This window comes from Sporobolomyces salmoneus (assembly GCF_050403485.1).
Source record: "Sporobolomyces salmoneus JCM6883 DNA, S_salmoneus_JCM6883_v1_ctg11, whole genome shotgun sequence".
NCBI lineage: Eukaryota > Fungi > Basidiomycota > Microbotryomycetes > Sporidiobolales > Sporidiobolaceae > Sporobolomyces > Sporobolomyces salmoneus.
In genome coordinates, this window is record NW_027481152.1 from 226033 (window position 1) to 241051 (window position 15019).

The 15019-nt window shown below is 51.1% G+C and overlaps 6 protein-coding genes across 6 annotated transcripts; 5 read left to right on the forward strand and 1 right to left on the reverse strand.

Annotated features, from left to right (window-relative positions):
• Nucleotides 1–165: 165 nt before the first annotated feature.
• Nucleotides 166–1621, forward strand: JCM6883_002857 (uncharacterized protein; the record flags this gene model as incomplete). Its single annotated transcript, XM_076630649.1, has 6 exons — nucleotides 166–344; nucleotides 405–459; nucleotides 544–902; nucleotides 975–1210; nucleotides 1278–1348; nucleotides 1427–1621. 6 exons carry the CDS (start codon nucleotides 166–168, stop codon nucleotides 1619–1621), a joined length of 1095 nt encoding a protein of 364 aa, XP_076489386.1.
• A 1737-nt stretch (nucleotides 1622–3358) lies between these two features.
• On the forward strand, nucleotides 3359–5669 carry JCM6883_002858 (C2H2-type zinc finger protein; the record flags this gene model as incomplete). Its single annotated transcript, XM_076630650.1, has 5 exons — nucleotides 3359–3498; nucleotides 3654–3731; nucleotides 3800–3884; nucleotides 3948–4000; nucleotides 4070–5669. The coding sequence occupies 5 exons, from the start codon at nucleotides 3359–3361 to the stop codon at nucleotides 5667–5669; spliced, it is 1956 nt and encodes a 651-aa protein (XP_076489387.1).
• A 344-nt stretch (nucleotides 5670–6013) lies between these two features.
• JCM6883_002859 (uncharacterized protein) lies at nucleotides 6014–7510 on the forward strand (the record flags this gene model as incomplete). Its single annotated transcript, XM_076630651.1, has 6 exons — nucleotides 6014–6301; nucleotides 6371–6561; nucleotides 6630–6844; nucleotides 6917–7080; nucleotides 7155–7317; nucleotides 7383–7510. 6 exons carry the CDS (start codon nucleotides 6014–6016, stop codon nucleotides 7508–7510), a joined length of 1149 nt encoding a protein of 382 aa, XP_076489388.1.
• Nucleotides 7511–7815: 305 nt separating this feature from the next.
• JCM6883_002860 (uncharacterized protein) lies at nucleotides 7816–8989 on the forward strand (the record flags this gene model as incomplete). Its single annotated transcript, XM_076630652.1, has 4 exons — nucleotides 7816–7947; nucleotides 8022–8266; nucleotides 8328–8399; nucleotides 8461–8989. 4 exons carry the CDS (start codon nucleotides 7816–7818, stop codon nucleotides 8987–8989), a joined length of 978 nt encoding a protein of 325 aa, XP_076489389.1.
• Nucleotides 8990–9665: 676 nt separating this feature from the next.
• JCM6883_002861 (uncharacterized protein) lies at nucleotides 9666–13301 on the forward strand (the record flags this gene model as incomplete). Its single annotated transcript, XM_076630653.1, has 4 exons — nucleotides 9666–9803; nucleotides 9865–10308; nucleotides 10373–12560; nucleotides 12625–13301. 4 exons carry the CDS (start codon nucleotides 9666–9668, stop codon nucleotides 13299–13301), a joined length of 3447 nt encoding a protein of 1148 aa, XP_076489390.1.
• Nucleotides 13302–13577: 276 nt separating this feature from the next.
• Nucleotides 13578–15013, reverse strand: JCM6883_002862 (uncharacterized protein; the record flags this gene model as incomplete). The annotated part of the gene is made up of 4 exons (XM_076630654.1): nucleotides 13578–13868; nucleotides 13943–14251; nucleotides 14327–14853; nucleotides 14938–15013. The coding sequence occupies 4 exons, from the start codon at nucleotides 15011–15013 to the stop codon at nucleotides 13578–13580; spliced, it is 1203 nt and encodes a 400-aa protein (XP_076489391.1).
• Nucleotides 15014–15019: the final 6 nt, after the last annotated feature.

Sequence of the window (15019 nt, forward strand, 5' to 3'; positions counted from 1 at the left end):
AGTCGGCAAGTAGAGTACTGGTAGGACCTTGTAGTCTATTCGGAATTGTTCTAGCGCGTTTGAGAGTGTCTGCGAGTGAGGAGAAGCTGAGAGAGATGTGCGATCGTTCGTTTCCCCTCTTCTCCTCACCACCATCTCGCGTTCGCGTCATTCGCCCTTATCAGAATGGTCAGGCAACGTCTAGCTCGGTACCCGCCATCTTCAACCGAATCACAATGGTTCTTCACTCGGGAAGAACTCGATCATTCACCTTCGATTCAACAAGGAATGGACTTGAAGGAGGAGCATAGGCACCGACAGAGGATGATTCAGCTCTTGTGGAATATGCGTAGCTTGTCAAGAGCGTCAGTCGAACTTCCCCCCTCTCGGTTTGTGTTGTAGCTGAATCTCTTTCCTCGCAATAGCCCTCAGGTCGTGCTCAATACTGCTGCGACCTTGTTACAGAGGTTTTACATGAGAGTGTCGTTCCAGCAGTGGGACAAATACGCAAGTGCCCCTCTTCCTTTCCCTTGAAAACCGTCACTGAACCCCTTCTCTCTCCAGAACGCCGTCGCTGCCGCACTCTTCCTCGCCGCAAAAGTCGAAGAAAAGCCCTACAACAGTAAAAACGTTACTTCCTGGCTCCGCTACATCCTTCAATACGGTTCTCGACCCGAGATGATCCGGAATTACAAACTCGATGAATCCGAATACGCTCTCCCCGACTTCATGAAACGACGGAAGGACATTTTGCATGTCGAGGAAACGATGTTGAGGATGGAATGTTTCGATATGAACTTGAGACACCCTCATGCGTTGTTGGGGAAAGTGGTACAGAAGATTTGGAATAAAGGAAAAGGACCTCAGAGTGAACAGGTCGGGATGAAGGTCATGGATTGTGCTTTCTGTGTGGCGAACGATACGTGCGTCGACGCTATCTCCCTACTCTCATCCCACAGCCGCGAGAACTGATTGTCTCTGTCGATTTTCTCCAGACTCTCGTCACCGATCTGTCTCCTTTATCAACCTCAAGTGATCGCAGCATGTTGTCTACTCATAGCATGCGTCATGACTCGACAGCCTCTACCGGAGAAACCTCTGTCGACGTCAGAACAACGGACATTATGGGATCTTGATCGAGAAGAAGGCGAGGAGGAAACGGCAGAGAGCGCGTTTCAGGAAGAGCTTTACTGGTTGGAATGGTTAGGAGTCAGGTCTGACGACCTCGAAGGTAAGTGGTGGTGCTCTTTCACCTCTCGAAACGGAGATGAAGCTAACATGTCCTCTCGTAAGAATAGAACCGATACTGTTCATTCTCGATAATTGGTTGTTGGCAGCAGACCCCTTCGTCGGTAGAGAATCCGAACATGTGAGTGACGCAACGGAACTCGTCACTTCTGCTACGGAGTTGATTCCATTCTGACCTCGTTCGATTTTCCTTGATTAGCTACGATCGAAAATGATGAAAGCTTTAGATCAAATACCTCCTTGGCCGCCCGTATCGAGAATACTTCCAGTATTTGCAGTAGAGGACTCGACAACGGTGAAGCCAGAAGAGGGAAAGGGGGCAGAACCGATACAGAATGGGACGAAGGAGAATGGAGTCCAAGTAGAGGAAGACGTCAGGATGGGCGATCCGTGATCAATTCGAAGACCCGATCTTTGACTTTGCGCTGTCGACCAAGTTTCGAGAGAACAGAGCGGCTAGAGGTATCGACAGCGTGAGGGGCGAGCGAAAGAGAACGAAAATAAAGTTCTGTCAGTGCTTGATTGCGCGATGACCTCTTCGCTCAGTTCTATCGTTTCTCCGCTTAGTCGAGCTCAATAGATAGCAGCACAAACCTGATCGATGAAAGCTTACTGACTTGGTCGAGTTGTGCGGGCTCGACCTCGAATTCGCTTCTCTGCTTTCCTCTCGCACGCGCCTCTCTTCATATCGCTCGACTGCTCGGAATTGAACTCTCGCAACTTTATCGATAGCAATCAGAGCATTCTCGACCACGCGGTAGCAAACTAGCGAACGAATCACGACACTTTCACTCGCCAATCTCATCGTCCTGCACTCACAGCTCGTCGGCCGATCAGTACGCCGAAGTGGACGCCGACGGACTTAGGTTGGAACGCTAGTGCAAATCACTACGAGCAGCGATTGAAGCCGAGCGGAGAAGAATGTCAACGGATCAGCATTGGGTAGATGAGGAGTGGGAAGTCGCGGGCGTAATACGGAAGAAACGAAGTGTTCAAGAGCAGCTAGTCTCGTTGCGGGAACTACCACGGGGAACAATGCTCGGGCGAAACTTCAGCAAGTTCCCTTTCTTCTCCTCTCTTCTCTCTCGCTTCTCTCTCCCACGGTTACCGCAGCCTGCTCGAACTTGCGCCATGTCGATCGAATGCTTCACCGGGAAGAGGCACAAGGATCCGGGTCTCGTACAAGAAGGAAACGTCTCAAGTTGTTCCTTCCTTTGTTCCTCGACGAAACGGCTCCCTTTCTTCCAAAGCTTTTTCGATTTCGACGAAACATGTTTCACTACGATCATCCTCTTCTTTTTAATCTTCCGCTTGATCGCCACGCGATACGTTGAAAGGGAAGAAGGAACAGGTGGCGTGAGGAATTGAAAGAATATTCTTCCCTTTTTTCTTCGAATTTCGCTTTGGAAACGGGAGTTTTTGTTCCTTCCCACTCACCTACTACACGCCAAAGAGCAAACGACAAAGAAGCTGGTCTTCCCTCACCACTGTCACTGTACATCCTCAAGCTATCGAAATTAAAACTTTCAAAGCTCAAACCAACACGTTCCTTTCAAACTCCTCATCGCAACCGTTGATCGCAAGCACCTCCCCCGTCGCCCCCACCTCTCCTCGTCTAATCTTCGCTCCTGTCTCGCCCAAGACTCGCTACTTCAGTAGCTCTAATTCGGTACCCTCTCCGCCTGTCTCCTGCCGAATCGTCAAACTCTCTTCGAGCTCATCAGCCTTTGTCGTCAAGCAACTCCTTCGCCCTCGACGTCTCTCCTCTTGCTCTCGTCCGCTCTCGCAGCAGCACGACACCGCATTCTCCGTCACCGACAGCGCCTTCCTACCTTTCAATTGATTTTCTCTCGATCGAGGTCAGTGCATCGTCCTTCCTCCTATCCTAAACCCGCGTGCGTTCCTCGTGGGTACCACCACGAGACGAGGTGTGTACTCGATCGAGTGACGAACGAACGTCAGGAGTGGGTGTGGAGAAAATTTCTTCTTCGAATCTGTCATCAACCTCATCGTCTTGGTCTTTCTCCCGGTGCCGATTTCGCTAATCAGTTTCGGCGTTCGTCTCTAGATCTCTTTCTCTCTTCGCTCTACACTCCATCACTCACTCTACTCCGATTCAATCCGAGAAAAGATGGATGTCCTCGACATGGTTCACGAAGGAGCGGATAACTCACCTCAACGACCTTTCACCTGCACCTTCCGCGATTGCGAGAAAGGGTTCGCTCGTAAGAGTGATCTAGTACGCCATGAAAGGATTCACACGAACGAGAGGTCAGTCTCTTCCTCTCGCGCTCTCTGCTCATCCTTCCCTGCCCTTCTCCCTCGCTCGAACCTCTTCTTCGTGCAAGCCACATACCTCTCTCTACGCTCTCGCCTCCTCCTCGTATCCTGCACTGACACTGACGCCTTGTGCTCGATGGGAACAGACCTTGGAGGTGTAATTGGCCGGGATGTCCTCGAGATTTCATTCAGAGAAGCGCTCTCGTCGTACACATGAGGACTCAGTGGGTCGGATATCTTGGTCCACGTCTATCAATCGTGACTGACGTGATCCATATCCTTCTGAACACAGCACGGGTGAACGACCTCACAAATGCGAATATCATGGATGCGATAAAGCGTTCAGTGATTCGAGTAGTTTGGCTCGTCATCGTCGAGTGGGTCGACTTCTCTCATATCGTGTCATACGAGAGGGTATTAACTCACTGTTCATTTCGCAGATCCACACTGGAAAACGTCCTTACATGTGCGCCGTTCGCCATTGTCTAAAAACGTGAGTCCCTTCCTTTCGACGGTTTCGACCCTTTTCCCTCTCTCTGACGCTCCCATCGCTCGTCCTTAGGTTCTGCCGCAAGACGACTTTGACGAAACACATCAAGAAGAATCATCCTCAATACGCTCACACTCCCGACGCCGTTTCTCTCGCTTCGTTCGGTCCCGACAGTACCCCCCAACTCGGATACACTCCCTCGATCGGAGGAGACTCCGCTCCTCAAACTCCCTCCGACCAATCCGACGACGACATGGCGAACGGATCTTACTCTTACTTCCCTCCTCAACTCGGCGCTTCGTCGTATCCTGCTTCGTCGAAAACGCTCGACGGACTCGGAGGAGGTTACACCGATTCACCTTACTCGGCTCCGGAGATGGAACGTTCGATCAGTCAAAGCTCTCAAGCTTACTTGACCCCGCCTTCGACTCACGAGACTCGCTTCAGGTCGTCGAGACGTAAAGCTGCGGCGACTCAAGGTCATTATCGAGAATACAATTCGGACGACGAGGACGAAGATGACGATGGAGACAACTACGATCCGAGAGGAGCAGGAGCAGGTGAAGACGATGACGGAGATTACATCGAAGGAGCGGAACCTGAAATTTCTGGATCCGGAAACAAGTATCGTCGAGGAGCAGTCTCTGTCGGTTCGAGTCGAATCTCTCGTCAACTCCGATACCCTGGTAACCAACAACGACAACAGCAACAACACCAACAACATGGTTCGTCGCCGGCGCGAGGAGGAAACGATTACTCTCCTGAACAAGCTCAACGTTACGCCGCTTACGAAAACCAACAACATTTCGCTCCTCCTCCTTCTCGCCGTGGACCTCCTCCAGCTCCTCAGTACCACAACCAGCAACCATCGTCTCTCTCGAGTTACTCGATGAACCCTTCCTACACGGCTCCGATTCCTCAATACGAATTCGATCCTCATTCTCACCACCACAACTCTCCCCATGGTGGATTCGCCGCTCCTCCTCTTCGACGAGCTTCTTCCTTCTCGACTCTCGAACACTTCTCTTCGGCTGGTCCGATTCAACAGAACTTCTCGTCACATCATCCTCATCATTCTCACCTCGACTCGACAGGCGCCGGCGTCGGATTAGGACTCTCTCTCGGATCTCCCTTCACTCCTGAACTCCACGAACGTCGATTATCCGAGATGCACAATTCTTCGCTCAATCAAGGAGGAGGAGGAGTGTACGCGGATCAATACGACGAATACACGGCCGCTGGTGACTCGGCTTCTGCATTCGTTCCTCCTTCGTCGGGCGGTCCTCTCAGTTCAGCCGCGAGTGATCCACTACCGTTCCCTTCTCCTTCGTTCACTTTCGCTCGACCTCAAGTTTCCCTCTCGACCGGAAACACTCCTCGTCGTGGTTCGATCGGGTTCCCTAATCTTCCTCATCATCTCACGAACAACAACAGTAGTTCGGTCAACTCTCACCCAGCTTACGAGACCTACGAGCAAGAAGAAGGAGGACCGTCGTCGAATCAATGGCAAGGAACGACAAACTTTGGAAGACCTGCTCCGAACGCTGGATTCAGTTCAATGACTTCTCGACTCCTCGACCGACTAGACAGTCACGAGAACAATGGTGGACAACCTTCCTCCGGTGCTCGTCAGGCGATGTATCAAACCCAGGACGATGGTTTGACCTATTAGCTTCTATCTGCCTCTTTATCTCGCTCTCTCGTATGGACACTTCTCTTCTCTTATTCGTTTCCTATACCATCTGTTCTATCGTTCTCGTTTCTATTTACCCCAAACCCCTTGTTCTATCGTTACTCGTTCTCTTCAACTGTTTCCTTGTCTTTCACTACTCGTTTTGGATTATCTCTCGCTCTATCGCCTCTCGTTACTATCTCCCTCGTCGTGAGTGTATTGTCAATCAGACTTGTCTGTCCAACTCTGTCTGCTTTTCCAAGCGAGCAAATCGTTCACGTGACTTCACTCACAAAAGTTCATCTTCCATCTTCCCTTTCTCATTCGCCCACCGCCCGCCTCGAATGGACCCCACTACTAAACGTTCTCTCTCCCTCCTGCTCAAACACTACGCTGCCTTATCTCCATCAACAGCAGCGCTTCTCCCCTCTCCTCCCTTTCCTTCATCTCAAACCCTCTCTCTCTCCTCAACACAACGTTGGATCGTCAATAACCTTCTCTCGCTCGATCAAGACAACCCTGAGAATGGTAGTGTATGGAAGAAAGGGTTCTGGAAACGAATCGTGAGAGGGATCGAAGAGGGGTTTGAGGAGAGACGGGCGGAGGAAGGGGAGGAAAGCGTAGAGGACGAGGTAGGTTCCTCGACCGTTCAGCTCTCTCCCTTGAAATCTGGTCGCTCAGTTCAGGGATGAAATCTACAGGAAGTCGAGGCGGAAATCCTCGAAAGGATGGTTGAATACCTCTCCTCGTCACCCAGTGCTTCTAATTCGAATATGACTGAGCGAACGTACTACTGGGCAGACTTGAATCTCGGGAGAAAAGGATGGAAGTGCGTCAAGACGAGGGAAGAAGCTCGAATGATTTCGGGTGGAACGACCGGCCTCAGGACTTGGTCAGTTCTCTTATGTGCCCACAGCCCTCTTTGTAGGTATCAGGAAGCTGACCAGTATTGTGATACAGGCAAGCTTGTATTGCGCTTTCGAATCATTTCCTTGTGGAATCAGAGGCGATTCGGGAATCGAAGAGGATTGTCGAGTTGGGTGCTGGAGTAGGTTTGTTGTCCCTCGTGGCGGCTACGCTCAAACAACCACAAGGGGAACATGAGCGAGGGACGATCGTTTCGACTGATGTGGACGAAAAAGTGTTGGAGTTACTCGATTCGAACGTGAAACTGAGTAAGCTCAGTTTCTCAACTATCTCCAGCGTGTGGTTTCGATGACCTGACCCATTCCGTATTCACACTACAGACAAGCTCGAAGGTAGAGTGAAGACAATGAAGCTAGACTGGGAACTCGCTTGGAAACTCGAAACGGAGCAGGAACAAGCAGCAGGAATCGAACGGTCCCTCAAAGACTGGGAACAATCAGCTTTCGGGTCTATTCGAGCGGATCTAATCATCGGCGCAGATATCGTGAGCACTCGCTAACTATCAGGTCGGTTGTTTTTGACGTCGAGCTTATTTGAGTCGTGTCGTCCACAAATTAGGTTTATGATCCGAGTTTGACGGCTCAATTAGCTGCGACTATATCGTGGCTCCTTCGACCAGATACCTTACCTGTTGAAACGAAGGGGCTGATAGAAAGGCAAGCTATCATCGCTGGCACGATAAGGAACGAGTCGACATGGGAACTATTTTTGAAAGAATGTCGTGAGTGTCTTCTTCCTACTGCGCGCTCAGAATAAGGTTGCTCAATGTCGTCCTCGATGGTCTAGGATCACGGATGCTGAATATAGAGGAAGTAGAACTGAGGAGATTCGAGGATGGGAGTGGCTTAGTTGGTGCTGAAGGGTGGGAAGGAGAAGGACAAGTTCGAGTAGTTAGGATCACTAGATCATCGTAACTTGTGGCCATACTGTCTGCTTACTCTCCGAGTGCGTTCGAAGAGAATTGAACGTTGAGATAGACGCGTCGAAAGAACGCGGGTGATTGAAAATCCACTGTGTTTTTTGAAAAAACGGAAACTCGTCACTTTCCTGCAACTCTTCTCTCCACTATCTAACTGAACAACACTCGGCAACGCCTGAATTGACCTCTTATACGCCCACACGGCACCCAACTCCATCAATCCTCACCTTCCAGTCACTCCTTTTCCCTTCTTCTCTCCCTCTTTTCTCCGAATCGACCGACCCGATCCCGAGAGTCGAGATGTTTCATCCTCTGAAACTGCTCGCTCAACTACCAAAGATCCGTAAAGGACTCTTAGCAGTGTTGTGTATCACGGGATTAGCAGACTTCTTGACGAGTATCATCTTGCTCGCTTACCAGTTGGCTCTCACCGTTAGTCCTCTCTCTCTCCTCTCCCTGTCTGGCTGAGAAGCTAACACAGCGTGTCAAAATGTGGGATGATACAGACTGGTTTCAATCACGTCGTCCCTTCCCTCGTCGTGACTTCGTTCTTGACGACTTCGATTCCGATTTGGTTCCTCTACTCGAAACCTTACGCAATTCGACTCCCAGTCTCCTCTTCGCCTTTACCTGCAGTTGGATCGAGGAGGGATCTCGCGGCGAAATTCACGCGGAGTATTCTGGCGGAATTGATTGCGCTCGGAGGAGTTGCTGCTTGGACTCTCGTAACGGTGTCGGCGCTTCATGCAGAGTGAGTCGAGCATCTCTGCCGTCGAGTATGTACAAGTGAGCTGACAGGTCGGACCGTACAGGACCCCTGGATTGATCGACAACTGTGGTGGATGGACGATTTGTCGAATGTTACTCGCGGTTTTGTCCCTCACGTAAGAAAATCCACTCGGTTTCTCCTAGCGTTCGAAACTCACCTCTCTCGTGCGATATCAGATGGATCTCTTTTCTCTTCCAGTGTCTCTCCTTCGCCTCCCTCCTCGTCTCGACTCTCTACTTCTCGATCCGCCGCCATTCTCCCATCCCGACCCTCTTCACTTCTTTCGACCAAGTCGACTGGATCCGCTACTCTGGACGTCCCGTCGATCGTTCCGCCACGGTCAAGCGTACTCGCGTGAAACAATCGAAACAAAACACGGACACGATCGCCCCCGAACAAGACGAGGACGAATTGAAAGCACCTTCTCGCTCGAGATTCGGAGAACGACCAGACAGTCAGGTTCCAGTTTTGGCGAGGAGCATTCATAGCACGATGGGGTCGATTGGAGGAGGTGGGAACGATTCGATCACGATTGATTGGGATCAGGAATCGAGTTTTAGGAATTCAATTGCCGAGACTACGAATGGGAGAACAACGAACGATCAAGTGTTCATTCTGGTCGAGGAGAAGGAGGAGGAGTTGGAGGAAAAGCACGAGATGAGGAACGAAAAGGAGAAACACGAGTCGACGGGAACTGCTATGTAAAGGTAGGTTCTTCTTTCTTACGTTGCGTTCCTATCATATCATCCGCCACCTTTCCTTCTTCTCCTGCTCCTATCGATGTCCCGTTCCGCCTCTGCCGTTCTCTCGTACATACTTCGCATCTCGCCTCGTCGTTTTCGTTTTTCGTCCCTCGCTCTTCCTACCCATGTTTGCCCTTCCTTTTGATTCTGCTTTCTTCCGCTTTGAGCACACTACGGAATTATGGAATGTTTCGTCTCTTTTAGTCCTCTGGAATCCACCTCACTTGACACTCGGATCCGCCCTCTTGCGATACGTCCATTCGAAAGAAGAAATCTGTGAATTCACCTCAGCATCATTGCCTGATCCCTTTCCGTCTTGCTCTCCGTCTCTTCCTGTACTCCGCAATCTTCGCCTCTTCCTCTTCCTTCCGCTTCTTGAGTTGTCGAGCTCTCCACAAGCACAAGACTCCGGCGTGGAAAGTGGATTCGTCGGAATCGACGAGATCTGATGCGATCAATGCGGCGCCAGCTGCCCGCATCTTTTGGTAGTAGTTCATTACGGGAAACAATCGTAGGAAGCGGCGGAAGAGAGGGAAAGGAGCGAAAGAAAGTTCGTTCATCTAAACTCGTTTCTTTCTGCACCAAATCAGCCTTTCAGGAATCCTACTCGTCGCAGTAAAGTCTTTAACCCCGAATTGATGGAGGACCCGCGAAAGAACGATTCGATATCCATTACTTCGTCCTCGCCGAATGGATCTCCTCGCCGACTCGTGAGGTCATTGGTAGTCCACTCCCGTGCGACGCCTAGCGGTGTCCGTTCGTTCTTGTATTGCAGAGTAAGCTCTTCCCTCATACACACGCTCAAGCAGTCTGTTGGCTGATGTCCGGGAGTTGCAGGTGGATCTTCCTCCAACGACGTCAACGAACTCGACCTCTTGGGATCTGTTGGAGTTGTTACCGAATACGGAGTTCATAAGCGGTGAAGTGTGTGGGATATCGGAAATCCGTGAGAATGAGGGAGGGAGCGAAGCGGCACAATTACTCGGAATTTCGCTGGAAGACGGTCAGCTCGATGGAGATCTCTCGAAGCAAGATAAGGTTCAGAGTGGTAGAAGTTCAACGGTCACGAAGACTCAGGAGGGTCGAACGAAGCCTAAAGTCGTACAGGAAGGTGACAAGCTCGTGTTGAAGTATCCTCGAAAGGTCAACTCTCGCACGGAAGATGACCCTAGCTCGAGGAATCACGACGGCCCGTCGACGACAGACTCGAACGAGCTGATTGTCGTATTGTCCCTGTACACTCCGCTGGGATGCTTCCAGAATCCAAAATTCGCCAACATCGTGAGAATCTCTCACTCTCTCTTACGCTCGGTGAATAGGACTGACTTCTTCCGCTCGTGAGCAGATCACTATCCCTACTCCATTATGCCTGCGCAATTCCTTCAGACTCACTCTCGACCGTCCACCTCCTCTTTCGACCGGAATAGACCCCGATCCTTCTTCCCCTCCCTCCGCTTGGGATCTCAAAGTCCATCCTTCTCTCTCGAACGTCGAATCAAACCCTCACTCGAACGCTTCGACCCTCATCACCGGTTCCTTCCCTTCCACTTCTCAGCTCTCCCTGAGATGGACCCGTCAGCTACCTCCCTCAGCTCCGGCACCTCGATTCGTGATCCCCCGGACAAGGATCGAGACGGAATGGAGCATCAATGAAATGGGTTGGGGCAGAGCGGAAGTCAAGGTCGAGGGGGAATGGGAGTATAACGGGTTGAGGGATAAACATTGGGTTGAACTCAGGGTCGGCGTCGATGGGGAGAGCTCGAGAGGGGTTTTCGAGGTACTGGAAGTGACAGGAAAGGGGGTGGTCGGGTGGGAGATCGTCAAAGGCTCGACAGAACCAATGAACCCTCTTATTGAGAACTCGATCGAACCGGATACTGTTTCTCTCCATTCCTCATCACCTTCCTCTTCCCCCTCCTCCCCCGTCCCCGATTCCTCCATCACCGCAACTCCAACTCCTGCTTCCACTACTCTCCGTCGCAAACGTTCGAGCTACTCGTCAAAACTTCGTCCGGCACCAAAATGGACTTCATTATTCGATACCGTTCCCCCTCTCGTTGCCGCATCTCCTTTACTCGATCTCGATTCGTCGTTGATGGCGCCCGATCCGTCGTTACAGCAGATGAGACTAGAGAAGAAGGAAGGAGCGGGGAATTTGCTGAGTATGGAAAAAGCTCCGTTTGATCCGGAAGCGAGTGCGATGGATATGAGTTTCGAGCAGGAGGAAGTCGTTGAAGGGATTGGGAAGGAGGAGCAGGAGGAGAAGGAACAGGAAGAGGTGTCGTCGTTGATGGAACCGACACTGGAGATCGGAAACGTGCGATCAGAAGCAGAGAAGGAGGAGGAAATCGACACCGCTCCAAATCATGGATCAATTGAGCCATCAGTCGACTCCCAGCCTGCACCATCAACCTCTAATCCTTCTCCTTCCGGAACTCTCATCCGCGTGCAACTCTCCCTCACTCCCCTTCTCGTCCCGACCTCTGCCTCTCAAGTCCCTCAATTCTCGTTGCGGCTCACACTAGACTTCCCAGTCATCACTCTCCGGTCCCTCACGACTCCCTCCGCTTCCTCATCGTCGATGAGACTCGCAATCCCGAGTTTCTCGATACCTGATGCAGTGGAAGAGGAATCGATCGTTACGGTCAAGGCTGAATCGACGGAAGGTGATGAAGAAATGACGGGATCGAAGATTGAGCTGGTCTCTTCGTCCGCTCTTTGGCTCAACGTCGATGACGGGGTGGACGTGGAGGCGGCGCAAGATTCCGGTCACACTCGAGCTCGAAGCGGTTTGAACCCGTTGCCTGCGGAAACCGGAACCGTTAGATGGTCAACGGTGAGAAAGAGACGGGATGGACGCAACCCGGAGGAAGATCTGGAAGGACACGCTGCTGAGATCGAAGTCGCTTTGCCGTTCAAAGAAAGAAGGAGGAGGAGGACCTCGTCAAATCCGGCAGAGTCAATCGTCGAGCTGAATGGAGTCGCGCCGAAAATACGAGCGAAACGAGACACGGACGATAGTGCGGGCGCTCAACCTCGCTTACGGCGTCGCACTCGAACAAACAGCGACAACAAAAAACAGATCGCGAAGCTCGACTCTTCTGTTCCTCCTCCGCCTTCTTCCTTAATGATACCTCTCGTCCAAATTCAGATCACTCCAATCTCTCCCACCCTCTCGCTCGCTTCGCCTTCCCCGAGCGATTGGAGAATCTTCTATCGACTCGTTTTCCCGAATTCCTCGATTCAGGGGTTCACAATCCCCGCTCCGAATGACTCGAAAGTCAAGGTCCACGATGTTTGGGATACCACGGGACAATCTGTCGAATTCTTCTCTGAGCAGATTGGAGGAACGGGAGAAGATGATCAATCCGAGGAGACAGGACTCCGAATCACGCCGACACACGCGGACAAGAGGATTCGAGAAGTCTTGTACGAGGAGAGGAAAGCTGGAGAGGTCGTGGAAGGTGCAGCTTTGTTGCCATTCCTTGATTCAAAAGTTGGCAAATACGAAGTTGAGATTCTCGAAGCTCAAGGTGAGTCTCCAAAGTTCGATCTCGTCAGCTTAAACAGTCGCCTGACGATCTACTCGGGTATCAGGCTACGACATGAACGTCGTAGTGCATGACTTCGATATCTCGACTCGCTCGAAAGGCGATTCAAGCACATTCACGAAATTCCTCGTCGACCCTCACACTCGCCCTTTCCTCCCTCTACGATTCCGACCTTCTACAACACCTCAAAACGTCTCCGTCTCGTCCGACTCGTTCAAGCCTACCGCTCGTGTCCTTCCGAGGAAATACAATTTCGCTCGAGAGCTGTTCAGATGGGCGAGCAGACTGTTCTTCCCCATTCTCTTCGGGGTTGTATTCGTTCTCACGGCTTTCTTCAACTTTTCGACTCAACTCAGGCCGACCACCTATTCACCTTCTCCTCCTCCGAGCGTTTCTTCGCAATATCCACTGATTTCTTATTCCACTCTCTATCTTACTACTTCTGTTGTTGCTACTACCACTCAGACTCAAACTCAAATTCTCACTCGTACTCTTACTCTTACGGGCACCCACTCTCCTTCGACAATCACCTCGATTCGAACGAAATACCTTCAAGCTGCAGCTGAACCTACTCCGACTCAATCTCATCCTACTGTCAACCCCTCTTACCATTCACTCTCGACGGATTTGGGGAACTCGGTACTAGTGTGGTTGGAAAGGTTGAAGCTTAACTTGAGGTTGTATCTCGAGGAGATGAGGAGGGTTCTCGGTTTTGTAGCTTAGGTATCGAAACTCGAACATTTCTTATCCACGGAGACTTCGACTCGTCGAAGGAAGAGTAGGGAAGCATACAACTCTCTTGACGCCTGCAGCGATCGCCTTTCACGCGGACGCGGAAAAACTGAGAAACGAAACTTTGGCACAAAACACAGCGACTATTCCTTCCTTTTCTTTCTGTCCAGACCATATCATATCACGAACTTCTGTCCCCTTGCGCAATCAGTCATGAGCGATCCCTTTCTCTTTTTTCCTTCGTCTTCTTTCGGGTAAATTCGATTTTCACTCTTGAATCATTTCGTTTTCTTCCTCCAATTCGAGAGCGCTAGAACCAGACGTGAACATCTCCGTAGAAGGCGACAGAGCGATAGAGGGACTACCGGAACCGTTTTCTTCCTCGCAACGATCATCTTTGCCAGTGCCGGAGCAGCGACGAACTTTGCCGGTTTTCGAGACGATTTCCTCGGAGTCATCGAGCTTGCGTTTCGAAGAAGTATGCGAGTCAATCGAAGCTAGATTACCGGAGCGAGGAAGATCGGATCCAGCAGAGCGAGTGAGAGAGTTCGAAGCGGTCTGAGCGCGACAAAAAAACTCTCGTTTTCAGTCGCGACGTTTTCCCGATTGAAAGACGTAGCGTAGCCACTCACAGTAGAAGCGTGAGCAATGGAATCGACGATGATCGGGTGCGTGTGGCCTTGAACGGGATGAACCATCGACCAACTTTGAGTTCCGTCTTGATTTTCGACGATCGTGTAGGTGACTGGACATTGACCTGAACCGACATGTTGCCAATCGGGATGGTTGTGATAACACTTGAGAGACTTTCGAGTAGGAGTAGCAGTTGAGATAACGCATCGGAGCATGATCCCGTGGAGTTGAGACCAGGCGAAAAGACGGACGAGCAAAGCTTCCTGAGTCGGGAAGGACTCGTCGGCGGAGGGGAGAGCGACAGCCGTCTGCAACACGGAGCAGGATGTCAGAGCTAAGGAGTTCTAGGCAGGCAGAACTGGGACAGGGGAAAAAACTCAAACAGTTTTGAGTTGGTCAATTTGATCTTGAAGAACTTCGGACGTCGGGAAACGCTTCTTCATCGTGTGGAACTTGCGACGCGGGAACCTTTGACGTTTGCGATAGGTCGATGGTTCAGTGTCTCGAGGGCTGTTCTTGAAGTTCTCATCCGGCTTCGCATTTGCTTGACGATCGTTTCCTTTTCCCCCCGTTCCCTCTCTGTTCTTCTTCGATTTCCCCTTCTTGTTGCTCTTTGAGGTCCCCTTCTTGTCTTTCTTTTTCGCACCCGCGAGAAGCTTGGACCTTTCGAGATCGACTTCTCCCAACATTTCCATCTTGCTTTCGATCGAGGGTTCGGTTCCTCCATGGACGCACGTATGATCACTCCTCCTGTATCCGACTTCGTACGTTTCGTCGATCCTGAGACACGCAACTCCAAACTTGCATTTGATCGTGCTTCCGCGGAAATCTTGGGCGGGGAGAGGACAGACGAATCGACAGATGTTTCGGTTGTCGGCAGCTTGAGGGTACACTGATTCTTGAGCTTCAGCTGCGAGCGAAATACCGCGCGAAGTTAGTTTCGAGGTCGACGCATGCGAAAGCGAGAAGTGAAGTCGAAAAATGAGGAGCGAACCAGCTTTCGCGTAGACATCGATCTTGAAGTGGGTCATAGAAACGTAGGTAGTACCGAGAGCTGGCAAGTAACTCATCCTGAC